The 16,274-nt window shown below is 36.9% G+C and overlaps 1 protein-coding gene across 1 annotated transcript in view; it reads left to right on the forward strand.

The window, feature by feature from the left end:
• LOC123240952 (calmodulin-binding transcription activator 1-like) overlaps window positions 1-16,274 on the forward strand; it is a 1,231,619-nt gene that overhangs the window by 41,945 nt on the left and 1,173,400 nt on the right. Inside the window, exon 2 of the mRNA XM_044668663.1 lies at window positions 13,551-13,652. Within this exon, the coding sequence (XP_044524598.1) occupies window positions 13,551-13,652 (102 nt within the window). The remainder of the gene's footprint in view (window positions 1-13,550; window positions 13,653-16,274) is intronic.

Genomic DNA, 16,274 nt, shown 5'->3' on the forward strand with positions numbered 1-16,274 from the left:
TTAGTTGCTTTATTTGCAAATTTCAAATTGCTTTCCAAGATGGTCATGCTCCAGTAACAATGTATTGGTGCACCTATCTTTCCACAACCAATCCAAACTTGACTGATGCCATTTTTGGTCATAATATTTCGGCTGTGAAAAATGAATCCTTGGGGTTGTTTTGATTTGCATCTTTCTAATAAGTGATTTGGAGAATTCTTTCATGTGATTATGAATACTTTGCGCTTTTTTTGGAGAACTGTTTGTTCATATTCTTTGACCATTTATCTATTGGGGAATGGCTATTAGTTTTATATAATACATATTATATACTAGTTTAATATCCTAGATCAGTGATGGGCAAACTATATCCAGGCACCTGGATCTGGCCTGTGGGGAATAGTTTGCCCATCACTGATCTAGATGCATTAATGTCTGTGCAGAAGCTTTTTAGTTTCAAGTAATCAAAGTTATCTAGTTTATCTTTTGTAATTGCCTTTATCTCTTATTTGGACAAGAATACATTTTCCCATAAATGTGAGAGCATAATCTGTTTCTCTTCCAGTTTTTAATAGTGTGATCATTAATATTAAAAGGTTATATATCCATTAGGATGTATTGTGGAGCATGATATATAAGATTTTGATTCAAGCCTAATTTCTGCCAGACCTTTTTGAAGTTTATTTTCATATTTTAATTTGTATTTTTGTTATATATCTGCATTTAACAAAATTCCCTATACTTCAAAGTGAATCTCGTGGGAAAGGGCATTTGTTTGACAAATTTTTTTTTTTAAACCCTTGTACTTCGGTGTATTGTCTCATAGGTGGAAGAGTGGTAAGGGTGGGCAATGGGGGTCAAGTGACTTGCCCAGGGTCACACAGCTGGGAAGTGGCTGAGGCCGGGTTTGAACCTAGGACCTCCTGTCTCTAGGCCTGGCTCTCACTCCACTGAGCTACCCAGCTGTCCCCCTTTTTTGACAAATTTTAAAGAAAACTATTGTTAAGACCACCTCTCTCATCTTGGAAGATTTCTTGCATTTTATACTTCTTACAAGAGTATTTATTAAGTGACTACTAAAATCCTTAGTGTTGTGTTATCTTTATGAGGTATGATTTGAAGCTTGGCAGATAGACTAACTAGATTGGGCTATAGTTTAACTTGTGCTTTCTACTGGGTGATCTTATTCAAGTTCCTTGAGCCTTCTCTGGCTTCAGTTTTTCCTTACCTGTAAAGTGGAGATGATAATGCCTGTCTGACCTAACTCACAAGAAAGATTGTCATGAGGATCATACACAGTCATGGATGTGAAAAATATAACTTGCTATGCAAATAAAGGTCATATTATGTTACTATTGAGGGCAGATATAGTTTTATTTTTGTCTTTGTATCCACCCCTAGCACATTGCCTTTGAACTTAATAGTGGGTACTTGATAAATGGTTGTTGATTGACTGAAAAATTCGGAAACACATTCTTGAAGATGTAATTACCTTAAAATAGAGATTAGGCTGGAGGTTACTGACAGGAGGATAGTAATTCAAGAGGATAGCAATACAATAGAGGGTGGTCCTGACAGCTTCTTGATAACTGCAGTGAAATGACTGACATAAAAGGTTATAGAGAACCATTAGAAAAATTCAAGGTTGGAGTGGACATGATCAAAAAACCCTTTTTATGTGAAGATTTTGGATTGCTTTTTAGAAAACTGTAGGATTCATTTAAGCTTCTTGCTGAAACAAAGTCCAACTTCATATGCCAGTACTAGTTTAAAGAAGTTTGACTATGAAACATAGAATGCCTGGTCTCCAAAGAATTCAAGTGAGGAGCAACCAAAGAGTAATGGAAAAGAAAGGGACATGGTGGGTTTGAACAGGATGCAGTACATTATAAACAAGGAATTATACAGGAGGAGGAAACATATAATGTCATCAAAAATGTTATGATTGAAAAATAGGTTGGACTAGTCACATGACAAGAGTGAGGGATAATTAATGGAAAACTTGTATATGTACTTTTTAGTACTCCAGATATTAAGGGAACTCAAAGAAGGACCTCCATAAAGTTGGATAGGTTTTCTGATTAACTTAAAGAACAATGAGGATAAGAGGTATGGATGGATTGTGTTGTACATTGTTGGAGAGAGGATCCATGTTAAGGATCCTCGATCCTTTGGAGTATCGATGGGAAGAAAAGACATAAAAGGAACAAGCAAAAAGGTATGAGGTGACCTAAACAAATTCCCAGAAAAGGCCATCTACTATTGATGCCTCTGCTTTCTGTACAGTTATTCTCTCTATTAACTCTACAAGTCTGGATTCCAACTACATCATTCAGCTGAACCTGCTCTCCCTACAGTTACCAGTAGTCCCTTGACCTTTCTGCAGCTTATGACACTGTCATACATCCTCATCTTGACGCTCTCTTCTCTCTAGGTTTTTCTTTCTTCTCTGAATGCTCCTTTTCAGTTTGGTTTGCTGGATCTTCATCCTGATCATTCTGAAGGTGTCCCTTCAGAGTTTTGTCTTGGGCCTGTTTATCTTCTCTCTCTGGGCTGTTTCTCACATGGTGATCTCATCGTTTCCCTTGGATTCAATTATTGTCTTCTCATGAATCTTAGATATACTTCTCCAGCCCTTATCTTTTTATTGATCTCATTTCTCATATCTTCAACTACCTATTAGACATCTCAAACTAGATATCCTTAGATACCCTAAACCCAACATGTCCAAAACTGAACACATCTTTCCACCTAAACTTACCCTCCCCCCCTTCCCAATTATTGTGGAAAGTTGCAGGTTGGCAATTTAGGTGTTGTCCTTAATTCTTTAAACTCCCACCCCTCCTGTATGGATTTTACCTTGCCCTAGACTGTTTCAGTCACTTTCTAGTTGGTCTTCCTACTGAAGGCTCCTTATAATCAGCTGTCAGTGATCTTCTTAAAAAGCAAGCTCACTCTTCTCTTTATTCGGTAAACTCCAGGGGCTCCCTGTCACCCACAGGATCAAATAGAACATTCTCTAGATTTTCATCACCATTTCCCCATCCCCCCCCCCCCCCCAAGGGGAGTGTGACCGAGAGACTTTGGCCTTCTTGCTGTTCCTCCAACAAAACCCTTATTCTTCTGAATCCAGACATTTTCACTGGCTGTCCCTCCTGGTTTTCTGTCAAGTCCCAGCTACAGTCACACCTTCTAGAGGAAGCCTTTCATGATCCCTCTTTATTCTAGTGCCTTCCTTCTGTTAATTATTTCCAGTTTAACCCCTTGTAAACTTATTTGTACATATTTGTTTGCATGTTGTCTCTCTCATTAGACTGTGAGCTCCTTGAGGGCAGGGACTGCCTTTTCCCTTTCTTTGTATCCCCAGCCCTTAGCATAGTGCCTAGCACATAGGCAGTAGGTGTTTAATAAATATTTATTGACCAACTAAATGGGAATTAAAATATTGTAGGGAAAAACAATTTTGTAATTTTTTTTAATCAAATTACATAAAACAAAAGGAATTTTAGGGATTATTGATTAGCAGAATTAGGTTTTGAAAATTTTGTTTTTCAAAATCATAATTGGGCTAAATTCCATGAGGGGACTTTCTAAAGGAAAAAAAATGTGCGAAAATTAAACCATCTCTTTGAATATCCATAGGTCACCAATTGTCAGACTTGCTGCTGTGACTACTCTACTACTGGTATGAAACAACTTAAGCTTTGGTTTTCTTAATTCATTTTGTATGTTCCTAATTAAATTTAAGCACACAATTAGAGTACCTAAGCAGAAAGTTGGAGAATGTCCTTTTAATTTGACTGCTGCCAGTTTGTTGATCAAATATGTTACCAATAAGATTTTGCAATTTGATACACTGTTATACCTGCTTGTTTTGAAGAGTTCAGTCTGGAGGTTGAGAAATTAATCATAATCAACTTGATTGAATAACAGTGTTCATAATTATTCAAGGACTAAAGTTATTTTAATTTTTGATTAATTATGAGTCAAAATAAAATACATTAGCTTTTTCCAGGTTAGAGTTTAGTTAATTTAGTGTTACATCTTACCTCAAAGAAGTCAGAAAGTAGTAGGTTGTTTTTAGCAAAGATCAGATAAAATTCTTTGGGTTTAAATTAGTGAATTGGCACATGAATTTTAGTTAAAAAATTAATATGAGAAATAGGATTTTGCATAATTCTTCACTTTAAATGAGTTAAAATTTATCCAACATTTTAGAAATTTTTTTTACCTCATTTATATACATACATGCTTAAAAATCATTTGGAAAATATTTGAAAGTTGACTAGAAAGGATAACTCATTCCTTAGAATTATTGCTGTCAACTATGCAAATCATCTGTCTATTTCAGACACTTTATCAGTTATTTTTATTGCAAAGTATCGTACATAATTATTTTGTAAAGACGTACATCATATTCACATTTTCCCAGATAATGATAATTAAAGATACCACTGTAATTTGGTTGAAATTGCCCTTTTTACAGTGTCAGAATATAACTACTAGAAATAAATGCTAAGGTACAATTTAGAAACCAATATGTACCTTATTTTTTTTTTAGTTGCTACATAAAGATTTCAGAACTGGCAAGTGCACTTATTGAGTTATACTTATATTTGTTATGGTAAATGTCATTAGATTATGAATAGTCTTTTATTATTTAAGGGGATTAATAATTTTGAAAGATTTCTTTCAATCTCTGATTTTGAATGTCTTTTGTGTGTGATAGTTTAGGGAAAAAATTCCCAAAGCTTAATAGTGTGGAAAAAAATGTTCTTCTAGAAAAGGAACTGATTATTTGCTAGCCTTAGACAAGAGAAACTTTAACATGGAAAGGGAGGGGCAGTTACTTTGCTGACCTGAATTCCCAGTATTCCTTTCCCACTTATTTATTTTTGAATATGCCATCTTCATAATGTGCAGGAGGAAACATAAGTCATTGTTATGTTTTAAAAAATGTTTAATTTATTTTCTGCATAAACATAAAACTCTAGAAATGGCACAGTTAAAAACTGATTAAGGGGAACCCATTGGCCTGTCATACTCTCATTCCCTTTGAGCCCATGGCTGCACATCCCCAATAAAACTCTATATTTAGAAACTTTATTGAGGCAGTGCTTACACAGCCATTCCCCTTTTCCTTTTTTAAAAGCCTTTCAGGCAGATTCACCACTCCTTGCTTTGGTATCAATGTGGAAGATTGAAGCATTTTCAATAGCTCTACATTGTTGTGCCACTGAAAAAGCAGTGTATACAGGTTCTATATGGTGCCATACAGCTGCTGGTTTCTGCAAGGAATTTAAAAGGTCAGGAAATTAAAGTTTTGGTTGTGATAGCAAAAATGGAAATAAATCATCTGTTAAACTCACTTTCATGTTACTTCTCATTTTTCAGAATTATACCTATAAACAAATAGCTTACTCAGGGAGATAACTAGTGTTGATATATAGCTCAGTAAAAATCACGATTACTGTCATAGGAAATTTAGTGTTTCACCTCTACCTTGATCTCATGAGCAAGTGGTCGGTTATTTTTTTTTTAATTAAAAAAAATTCTTTAGAATAAGGGAGAAAGGAGGTAAAAGCTCATGTGATTTGGTATTCTGGGCTTTAAAGTTTTATGGCCCATGTTTGCCTCCCTTGGGACGAGGAAGCTCGGGGAGCATGAACAAGCACATAAAATTACAAAGGGTTTTTATAGTATATAATTAATACAGAACTTTCTGTGAACTTTCTATTAAACTTTTTCCTTGGACTTTTGCAATGGCCCCAGTGAGTTATTTTGTGGGGTGGGGAACAGGGAGAAATGGGGGTAGTAGGCTGAAAATATCATGTAAATAAGTTAAAATTACAATTTTTATTTTTGAATCATAATAGCATGTTTTCAGGCTTGACAAATCCCATTTTTAACAAAGATAGGAAGGAAAAAAGGAAACAAATGTGGAAAGGCTGTTCTGAGGTATGCTATAGGTTAGGCAGGTTTTAACATATATGCTATTCTGACTTTTGATATCACTATGCAGTATCACAAAAAGAGCAATGAATTTAGAATAGGACATGAGTTCAGTTCCTGACTATGCTTCTGGCTTTTTTTGGCCTTGGGCAAATTACTTTATTTCTCTGGGCTTCAGTTTTTTATCTGTAAGTAAAATGAGGTGGGGGGTACACAGGATAAAAATTTCTGAGTCCCCTACGTACATTAAATCCTATGAAATTTAAATTTAACTTGAGATTTTCGTTTAATACAGTGTTTAGAGTAAAGATAGAAATTTTGTTTGTGGCCAGATCACATCTGGATTACTGAGCCTAAAAAGTTCCTCCTGCTACATTTTATTAGCAACATTGACAAAGTGGAGTTAATTTCAGAATTGGGCCACCAAAGTGATGAAGTGAATGAAAAACCGTCTATACCAGGATATATTGAGTGAACTAGAGTGAAACGGATGAAAATTATGGAGGCAGAGTTTTTGTTCCATATAAGGAAAAACTTGATAACAATTAGAGATATCCCAAAATTGAGGGGACTAATGAGAGGAAGGGCAAGGAGGAATGTGTTAGTGTCTTTTGAGTTCCCTGTAACTGGATGGTCTTTAGGGAAGGGCAAGATGATCACTTATCCTTACATTTGTGCTTTCTGTAGGAGATTGTACAGATTATTTCTGAGGTTTCTTGTAATTCTAAAATTTGATGGTTTATTAATTCAGCGAGTATTTGCTAAGCAGTGCCAGGCGCTGTATGAAGCACTAGGGGTCCAAAGACAAAACCAATAATGCCCTTGCCCAGAAGGAGATTGTATTCTACTGGGGGGAAACAACATGTACCCAGGGAAGTAAATATAAAATATTCGTTGGAGAGGTATAGAGAAGAGCCTTGAGAATGGAGGTTGTACCTAGGATCCATACCCTATGAAGACTTATTGAAGGAATTAGCCTGGAGAAGAGAAGATTGAGGAGATACAGAATAAATGGTATCAAGTAGTTAACAAGATTGTTACATTAAAGAGGAATTAAACTTATGCTCTTTGGTTGTGTAAGGGCCAGAATGTAAGGGGTAAAATATTAAAAGGTTGGACTAAATTTATAAGAGTGTGGTCACCAGGAATTATGACTCCATTCCAAATTACTTTTTTATGGTAGTTTATTTATAAAAGGAGAAAGTGAAAGTAAGAAAACCAGAGAGAGTAGGTATTTACTCCAGCCTGGTCTAAACCAGGCAGGATTTAAGAGGCCCCAGCAAAGGGGGCCCAGAGGTAAATTAAACAAGTGTTTTATCCACTGAGGCCTCCTCCAAGATGAGGGGCCTCTCTAGAGGCTGGTATTTACAGAACAAGCCAGGGAAAGGAGTCAGCCTTTTTCACTCACTCATGTGATAGTTTTAAGGGAAAATAGAAAAGCAGTCCAAGGTCCTCAGCCAGAGCTCCTCCAGGGTCAAGTTGAAGGTGAAAGATCTTCCTCACAGGAAGTTCTTGCCACTTTTAAAGACCATTCCTTTCATCACTTCCTGTGCCTTCCTCCCACTTTATGTGGACCAATTACAGCTAAAGTTTTGCTTAGGATTGTCCAGGGGGCAATCATTCAATTCTGATTTGTCACTCACTATGGCACACGTGGGTCACAGACCTCCCCAACTTAAGGGTAAGTGGGGTGTATACGCTTCTGGTGATTAAATCTAAAAATGGGCAGTGAAGAGTTAATCCCATCTTCACAGTTGACGGAGGAGAGAATGGGAACCGAAGGATGTATATTTCATAGAGGCAAATTTGGACCTCATGTTGGAGAAAACTTCCAAAAAATCAGAATCAGAGAACACCAGAATTGGAAGGAATCATGGAGGCTAACCAACCCATGTTTGAGTAAGAATCCTTTCACGACATCCTTGACAAATACTCTAAAATGTCTTCTCTCAAAGTCCTCATTTAGACTTGTTCCATTTTGGCAGTATTGTATAAAAGTTGAACCATGTGGTTTGGTGGATAGGGCACTTGACCTGTAGTCAGGAAGTCCTGAGTTCAGATGTGACCCAGACACTTATTAGCTATGTGATCTTGGGCAAGTCACTTAATCTGTCTGCCCTAGGCTTCTCATCTATAAAATGGGGTTAATAATAGCATCTACCTGCCAGGGTTGTGAGGATAAAATGAAATAATATTTAAGTGCTTTGCAAACCTTAAAGCACTATATAAATGCTGTTGTTGTTATTAACCATGTGTTCCAGATGTGGTCAGACCAGGACCCAGAACATGTGTTGGGTCCCTTAATCTCTTACCTTGCATATTTTTGAGTGACTATTTCTACAGCCCAACATACCCATTTTCGTGCCTGACATGTTATATCACCAGTATACACTGAGTTTGTGTGGTTCACTAAAACTTTGAAGCTATCCCTAGTATTACATCCTAGATTCTTATTTCTCTCTTTGCCTAATTCTGAACATTCACTTCTCTCTACCTATTTCTCAGGGTCAGAAATCAGCTGAGAGTTCTCCTAGGGCAGACTTGGATGGGCTCATGCTCAGACTTTTGCAGAATCTTCAGGTCAGAAAATCCTTTTGGAGGCTAAACCATGTAGGTCCTTGTCTCTGATTGAGTCTTGCCCTTTCCTAAAGAGTGATAAAGTCTTTTTTTTTAATATTTATTAAAAATTTTTTTGGGGTTCCAAATTCTTTCCTTCCCTCCCACCCTTCCCATACCCATTGAGAAGGAGATATTTGATATGAATTATACATGTGAAATTATGCAGAACATCTCCATGTTAGCCATGTTGCAAAAAAAAAAAAGCTAGGAAAATAAAAAAAATTGTGCTTCATTTTGCAGGCAGGCTTCATCAGTTTTTTCTCTGGAAGTGGATAGCATTCTTCAACCTTACAGTGGGATCATTGTATTGATCAGAATAACTAAATCATTCACAGTTGATCATTATACAGTATTGGCTGTTACTGTGTACAGTGTTCTCATGTTCTGCTCACTACACTTTGGATCAGTTCATATAAATCTTCCCAGGTTTTTTCTAAAACTACCCTACTTATCATTTCTTATACATAAGGAACCATGGAAGCTAATCAGCCCGTGCTTGAGTAGTGTGTGCCTAACTCTGGGGATACAAAGACAGAGATGAAATTTTCTTATCTATAAGGAGAGTGAAGGAAGATATGGAATCTGAAGGCAAAGAGGATTTGGAAAATGCATTGCAGGTATGGGAGACAATCTTTGCAAAGACCCAGAGACCATAGAGATAATGTGGTGGATTATGAGCTCTTTGAGGGCAGAAACTATCTGTTGCTTCTCTTTGTATCCTCAGTGTTTTGCATAGTGCCTGGCATGGAGTAGGCAGTTAATAAATGTTTATTGACTATTGACTGATTGGGGAAGAGCAGGCAGTCCAGTTTGCTTATAATGTCAAGTTTATGTAAAGAAGAGTAATGTGATGTTGTCCTAGAAAGGTACAGACCTGGGATCCAGATTGTGAAGGGCATTAAATGACAAAAGAATTTGTATTGAATTCCAGAGGTAATTGGAAGCCTGTGGAGCTTTTTGAGCAGGGGAAAGATGTGGTCAGACTTTGGTTTTGGCAATATCAACTTGGTAGCTCTGTGGAGTCTGGCTTGGAGAGGGAAGATTCTCAGGGCAAGGAGACTAATTAGGAGGCTGTTATAATAGGCCAGGCAGGAGGTGTTGAAGGTCTGATTCGATGATCACATAAAAAGAGTAGGATGGAAGAGATGTAGCGGAGGTAGAATAAATAAAGCTTGGTAAATTGCCTGGCTAAGGGGAGGGGATGAAGGAGAGAGAGGAGTAAAGAATTATTCCAAGGGTGCAAACTTGGAGCAGCTGAAGGATGGCAGTGTTCCCAGTAGAAATGGGGAGTTAAGTAGAGGGGATAGATAAGAGTTTTGTCTTGGACATACTGAGTTTAAGATTCCTAGAAGTCATTCACTTGAAAATGTCCAAATAGGGAGGGCAGCTAAGTGGCTCAGTGGATAGAGAGTCAGGCCTGGAGACCGGTGGGTGGGTATGTTTGGGTTCAAATTTGGTCTTAGACACTTCCTAGCTGGGCAAGTTACTTAACCTCAGTTGCCTAGCTCTTACTGCTCTTCTGTCTTAGAATTGAAGACAGAGGATATGGGCTTTTTTTTTTTTTTTTTTTAAAGAAGAAAAGAAAATGTCCCTAAGTAGGTAAGTGATAATAGGTCTAGTCCTCAGGAGAGAGACTAGACCTGGGTATGTAAATCTAGGAGCCATTCACAAAAAAGATAATGGTTGTATCCATGGAATCTGATGAGATCACCATGAGTATACGTTAAGGAAAGAAATGAGTAAGACCCAAGATAGTTTTGTTAGTCACAGACCAAAAAATATTTTATCCTATAACCTTTTTAAGTTCACCTCTGCAAAAATATTTCATTGAATGCATTTAGATTTTTAGAACTCAACTGTTTTTCTATTAAGGGAAACTTCTTAGGAGCTGATCCTATGAAAAACTCTTGTTTATCTTAGCCACTTTAGATAATAGGTTAGTTTTATTTTTTTTTCCTCAGCTGTGGAAGTGATCTCCCTAAAGCAAATTGACAAACCTTTTAGAAATCATGTGCCTAAACTGCACCTTCAAGCTGTCTGTGGTGTTACCTCTCCTCTCCCCCCTCATTCCTCCAGAAAGTGGAGGGAGGAAGGACAGTCTTGAATTGGGCTGTTGGGTGGAAGGTTGGGGCATGCAAAAAATGTCCTCAGGTGTGGTGGAGAGGGAGAACGAAGCAGCCTGCTCTGTCACTGGCCTTCACCAATATGGCCCTAAAGGGAATGTCTGACCATGTCATTCTTTCCCACACGCCATACCACCATTCAGTGAACTAGTTGTTCTCTATTGCCCGAAGAATTAGGGAATCCTGTTTGACTTTTAAAGCCCTTCATAATCTGGCCTTTTCCTGTCTTTCTAATGTTCTTACACCTTCCTTCCTTCCCAAGTACTCTGCTGTCCCTTGATTACTATCCTTACTGTTCTATTTTCACTGGTTATCCCCTGTCCTTGCAATTCTCTGCCTCTGAACTTTGCTGTTTTTTTTTCAAGTCCCCGTTAAAATTCTGCCTTTATCCTTTATGGGTGTACCTATTACTTGCATATGTCTCCTTCATTTTGAATTCGAGCTCCTGGAGGGTAGGGATTGTTTTTGCTTTCTTTGTGTATCTCTAGTACTTTGTTTAGTACTTGACATAGTACGTGCTTAATGAGTGTTTACTGATTTGACTTACTCTCACATGTTATAATCAGTAACTTTAACAAAATTACAAATATTCAGAGACTGCCATTTATTAGCTTTATACTATAAAAATAAAGGTAAATTTTTATTTTAGGCCTTTGGGTGTGAATAATGAAGACCTGATTATAGTCACTTAATTGCAGGATCACTTGAGTACACAGTTTGTAGAACACAATTTTAAAGTGTCAAAAATAGAAAATAAAAGAAAAAATGTGATGTTTATAAAATATTGGAACTAGAAAGGACTTTAGAGATAATTTTGCCCAACTTATTTTACTCATAAGGAAACTGAGGCCCAGAGAGAAGTATTTTCTGGGAACCATCCTGGGCTTTGACAGGTCATCATTGGTCTTACCTCTTGTTTTGAGGGCTTTATAGTATACATCCTTGCATCTCCACCTATACATGCTATCCCATTTTCTCTCCCCTCTCTCAAATCCCCATCATATGTTTTTTTTTCTCTTGTGATTTATTTTGAAAAAAGGCAAACTTTTTTTTTTTTGGTATTTTGGTATGAATCTTTTTTACTATAGTTTTAAATTTCCCTTAGATTTTATAATTTGAAAAACATTTCCAGAATTTTAGAATATTAGCATTGCAAAACATCTCATTGGTTGTTTAGCTCAACTTTAGGCCCAATATGAGTATTTCTTTGCAGTGTCTTAGAAAAGTAGCCATTTTTTTCTTGTTCTTGAACTTTGAGAGACCTCTCTTCATTGATGGGCATTTCTAGTTATTTGGCAGTTTTCCTGTATGTTAAGCTGAAGTCTGCCTGTATTTTCCTTACATTCATTCTCACTAGATCCATATAGTAGTATTTCAGTCCTTACTCTCTAAATCTTCTCTAGTCTAAATACCCACAGTTCTTTCAAATATTCTTCATTTATAACAGTTGAATTCTCTATCTTCTTGTTGCTTTACTATGAATGTGCTTTTAAGTTTGTCAAGATTTCTTTTAATATGTGTATTTTTAAAAAAAACAACCCTTATCTTCTGTCTTCTAATCAAGACTAAGTATTGGTTCTAAGACAGAAGAGTGGTAAGGGCTTGGCAGTGGGGGTTAGGTGACTTGCCCAGGGTCACACAACTAGGAGGTGTCTAAGGCCACGTTTGAACCCAGGACCGAACCTCTTGTCTCTAGGCCTGACCCTTTTCATTGAGCCACCTAGCTGCTCCCAGGGTTTCTCTTAAAATGTGATGCCCAGAATTAAATGCAGTATGCAAAGGTGGGTCTACCAGATGAAGAACCATAGCAGAACTTAAATGAGTTCCCATGATAGAGGACACTACACATATATTAATAATTTCGTATTACCTTTTTCATTTTTTGGCAGTCACATTATATTGTTGATTCATACTAAAATTGTAGTTAACTAATGTCAATTTTTTCTCACTTGATTGTTGTATATTGGCCATGTTTTCTCTACTCCAGCCTCCTCTTTTCATATCCAGTTAATTGCCTAGGCTTGACCTGTTGGCTCTTTCTGTCCTCTCCTTGACATTTACACTGGCACCATTCTGGTCATCATGCTGCTTGGAACATAGTAGACATTTAGTAAATGCTTGTTGACTGATTACATCTTTCCTCTTGGATAATTATGGTAATCTGGCTAACTAGTTTCTTTAATTTAGTCATTTTTTTACTTATTCTGTTCTTTATATTACTGCTTAAGAAATATTTCTGAAGCATTTGTCTGATCAGATTACTCCTCTACTCAAAAAGCTTAAGTGGTTCTCCTAGGCAGGGCCATACTTCTCATATAGTCTTATTTTCTAGTATTCAGTGGGCCAGCTATATGGGACTACTTTTTGTTCTTCAATTCCTTTCTGCCCTCATCTACTTCAGAATCTGTGTGCTGTTCATTTGTCTGGAATGGATTCCCCTTGTAGCTCTCTCAATTGACATTTTTCTTCAAGTCCTAACTTGGTTGTTCCTCTTCTTCTCCCATGTGATTTTTTTTCCAATTCTTCAGCTAGAGGAGATTCTTCCCTTCTTGCATCTCTTAAGCTACTTGGATATTGCCTAATTATTTTTTAACTTGTCTAATAGTTATTTGTATATGTTTCCTGTATTCCTATTAGATTTTAAGGCAGAGATTATGCCATTTTTCTTCTTTGTATCCCATTGCTAGCATAGTGCCGTTCACCCAGCGGATACTTAATTCTTGTTTATTAAACTGAATCTTGTCTGTGTGCTTTTGATATCTGAACTCTTTAATGTCAAACTTTACATTCATCATTACTGAGTTCCATCTTGTTAGAAACCGCCAATTTTTCCAGACTGTCTTTTTGGGTTTAGCTCTCTTATTCTCATATTCTCAGATATGCCAAGGATGCCTTCATCCGAGTTATTGATCAAATTGTTGAAGAGAACAGTGTCAAAGACAGAGAGCCCTGAGCTGGCCACTAAAGACCCACCTTCAGGTTGGTGTCAATCTATGTAATCAACAGTCTTTGGGAGAGGAGCATGGCTTAGTAGATAGTTTGGTGTGGAGAGTCAGGAAGACCTGGGTTTAAATTCTATCTTTGACAGAATTTAATTAATCTGCCTCTGACCATGGGCAAGTCACTAACTTCTTTAAACCTCAGTTTCCTCATCTGTAAGATGGGGATAATAAAATACCAGAAGTACCTGCCTCATTGGGATGATGTGAGACTTCAGTAAGGTAATGCATGTAAAAAAGTACTCCAAAAACTCTAGTGTATTATACAGGGTGGCCCAGTAGTCTTATTGAAGTTTTAGGGTTTCATAGCTAAGACTTTCAGGACCTTCTATAATAATGTCCATTATCATTTATTTAATCATCTATAAATCTTATCTATGCTTAGCTCAGTGCCTAGCATGTAGTGGGTGCTTAATAAATGTTTATTGATTGATGGTACTGTAGCATCTCTCCTGTTTCTCTGTTTTATCCATAAGAACAACATAATAGAGAGCTAGATGCTTTTCTGAAACTCAGATAGCCTATGTCTGTGTCATTCTTCCTTTCTACTAGTCTAGTAATTTTGTTTAAAAACAGTGAAATTAATCTATTAAGATTTTTTTTTTTTTTTTAGTGAACTAGTTTTTGCTTCTAGGAGTCACTGTTTGGCCTTCTGAGAGCTCAGGGATCATCCAGCAATACTTTAATGATCATCCTGAAACTCCTTTCATTATGGGCCTCTCCTCTCCTTGATCTTTTCCTGGATGTAGCTATAAAAGTTCTTTTTGTCATCCTTAGGATTTTTAGCAGGTCTTATTTCATTTTGGCTTTTATCTTTGCTAAGATATTTGGACAGGTACCAATCTTGTAGTCTTCATTGCCTTGGTTTCATGCCCTTTTACAATCTGAGCTCAGTAGAGAGCTGAGTGCAACACAGTCAGCCCCTTTAAGTACTTCCCCCGGATCATTTGTAGTTGAACTGCTTTTTAGAATCATTGTTAGATTGTTCTTTGAATTTCCTCTCATCTCCTTTTTTTAGTCTAGGATACATATTTGATTGTTTATATACTCAGATATCCTTGGCTAAAGGATAGTTTTTCTCCCCTAATACCTATTGTTTTCATCTTACCAACTATGTCTTTTGTATTGGTCAGAATTAGGTTAAGAGTAACAATTCCCCTCATCTCTAGAAGAGATAAAATTGTTAGCAAGTCAAATCATGAATTTGTTAGCACAGCAAGTCTTCCAGCAGATATACAGTGGTTGAAATCTCCCATTATTGCTGTTTCCCTCCATTCCAGCTTCTGAGATGTAGCAGGAGTTAATCTCCCATTAAGGAAAAAAAAAAGTCTGCCCGGGTTTTCTGTACACTCCTACAACAACGTCACTTCTGTTTTTTTTCTTTCCTTTAAAAAAAACCTTACTCATATGCTCAGCTGTGCTTCTATCTGCTCTCCTCCCAGATTTGTGGATTTTTCTTTGGTATGTAATATATACTGGGGTTTCTTTGACAGTACTTTGATAGTACTACTCTGCGATGTTATCTCTTAGTTTTGTTTTTTTTGAACAAGATATTCCCTTCTATTGCTTTATTCCACTTGTGAGGCTTATCCCACCAGGCCTTGGTAGTAATCAGTGAGTTTTATCTTTTAGCATTAAAATGTTAAGTTCACTTTGTTTGCTGTTCTTTGTACATTGTTATATGAACAACTGAGTAAATAAGTATCGTTCTTACTCTTCTCAGTTATTTTCTCCTGTGAATTACTGGACATTTCCTCTACTTTTGTTCCTTCTGTATTGTACTTGATGTCTTCCATATTATCAGAATTTATAGTTTTATTTGGGTTTTTTCCTCCTTCCTACTCCATTTTTGGTTTAAAAGCCCTCTTGATCAAATCCACAAGCCTGTGGCCAGATAGGATCTTTGTAGTTTTCGTGAGATATACTTCATTTTTAGCTAAGAGCTCATCATTCTTGTATCTTAAGCTTTGTGTGGTCTAGGAACAAAATTATGTTGTGATTTAAAATATTTTTTTTTCAGATAAAATATTTCTGTTTGTCTGAGTTTCCTTGGCGGGGTGGTGTGGTAGATGAGGCTCAATTTGACCTTTTAGCTTTAAAGCTATCTTTAAAGCAAATACATGAAAGCCTTAATTTCATTGACTTAGGAAACTTCTAGCATAAGAACTCCTTCTGCTAAAAACAAACTGAATTGAGGGCTTCCTGACTCCTTGCTCAGAGAGAGCTCTCTATCCACTGAATCCTTCAGTTTTTTTAACGGGGGGTGGTTTGATGCTTGCTTTTTCTGTCTGTTTTAGGGACTCCTAACAAGATCAGTGCTGCCAATATGGCTGGTAGGAGTAAAAATGAATATCATGAGCCTAGAAAAATGACTAAAGGGTTCTTTTCTAAAGACTTTCATTCTTAACCTGCTGACCAGACCACTCTTCTTATTCTTCATAAATTCATAGATGATATAATTGGAATCCCTGGCTTTGGTTGTTGTCCCAGCATATAGTATCATTTGTTTTCAAAAGGCTGGGCAAATTGAGTGCTAGGGTTGATATATGTTCCCAAGTAGAGAAACATTGGAGTGTGGTCCCAGTGACTTGATGTGAGTCTC

The sequence above is a fragment of the Gracilinanus agilis genome, chromosome 3, assembly GCF_016433145.1.
Source record: "Gracilinanus agilis isolate LMUSP501 chromosome 3, AgileGrace, whole genome shotgun sequence".
NCBI classification, from domain to species: domain Eukaryota; kingdom Metazoa; phylum Chordata; class Mammalia; order Didelphimorphia; family Didelphidae; genus Gracilinanus; species Gracilinanus agilis.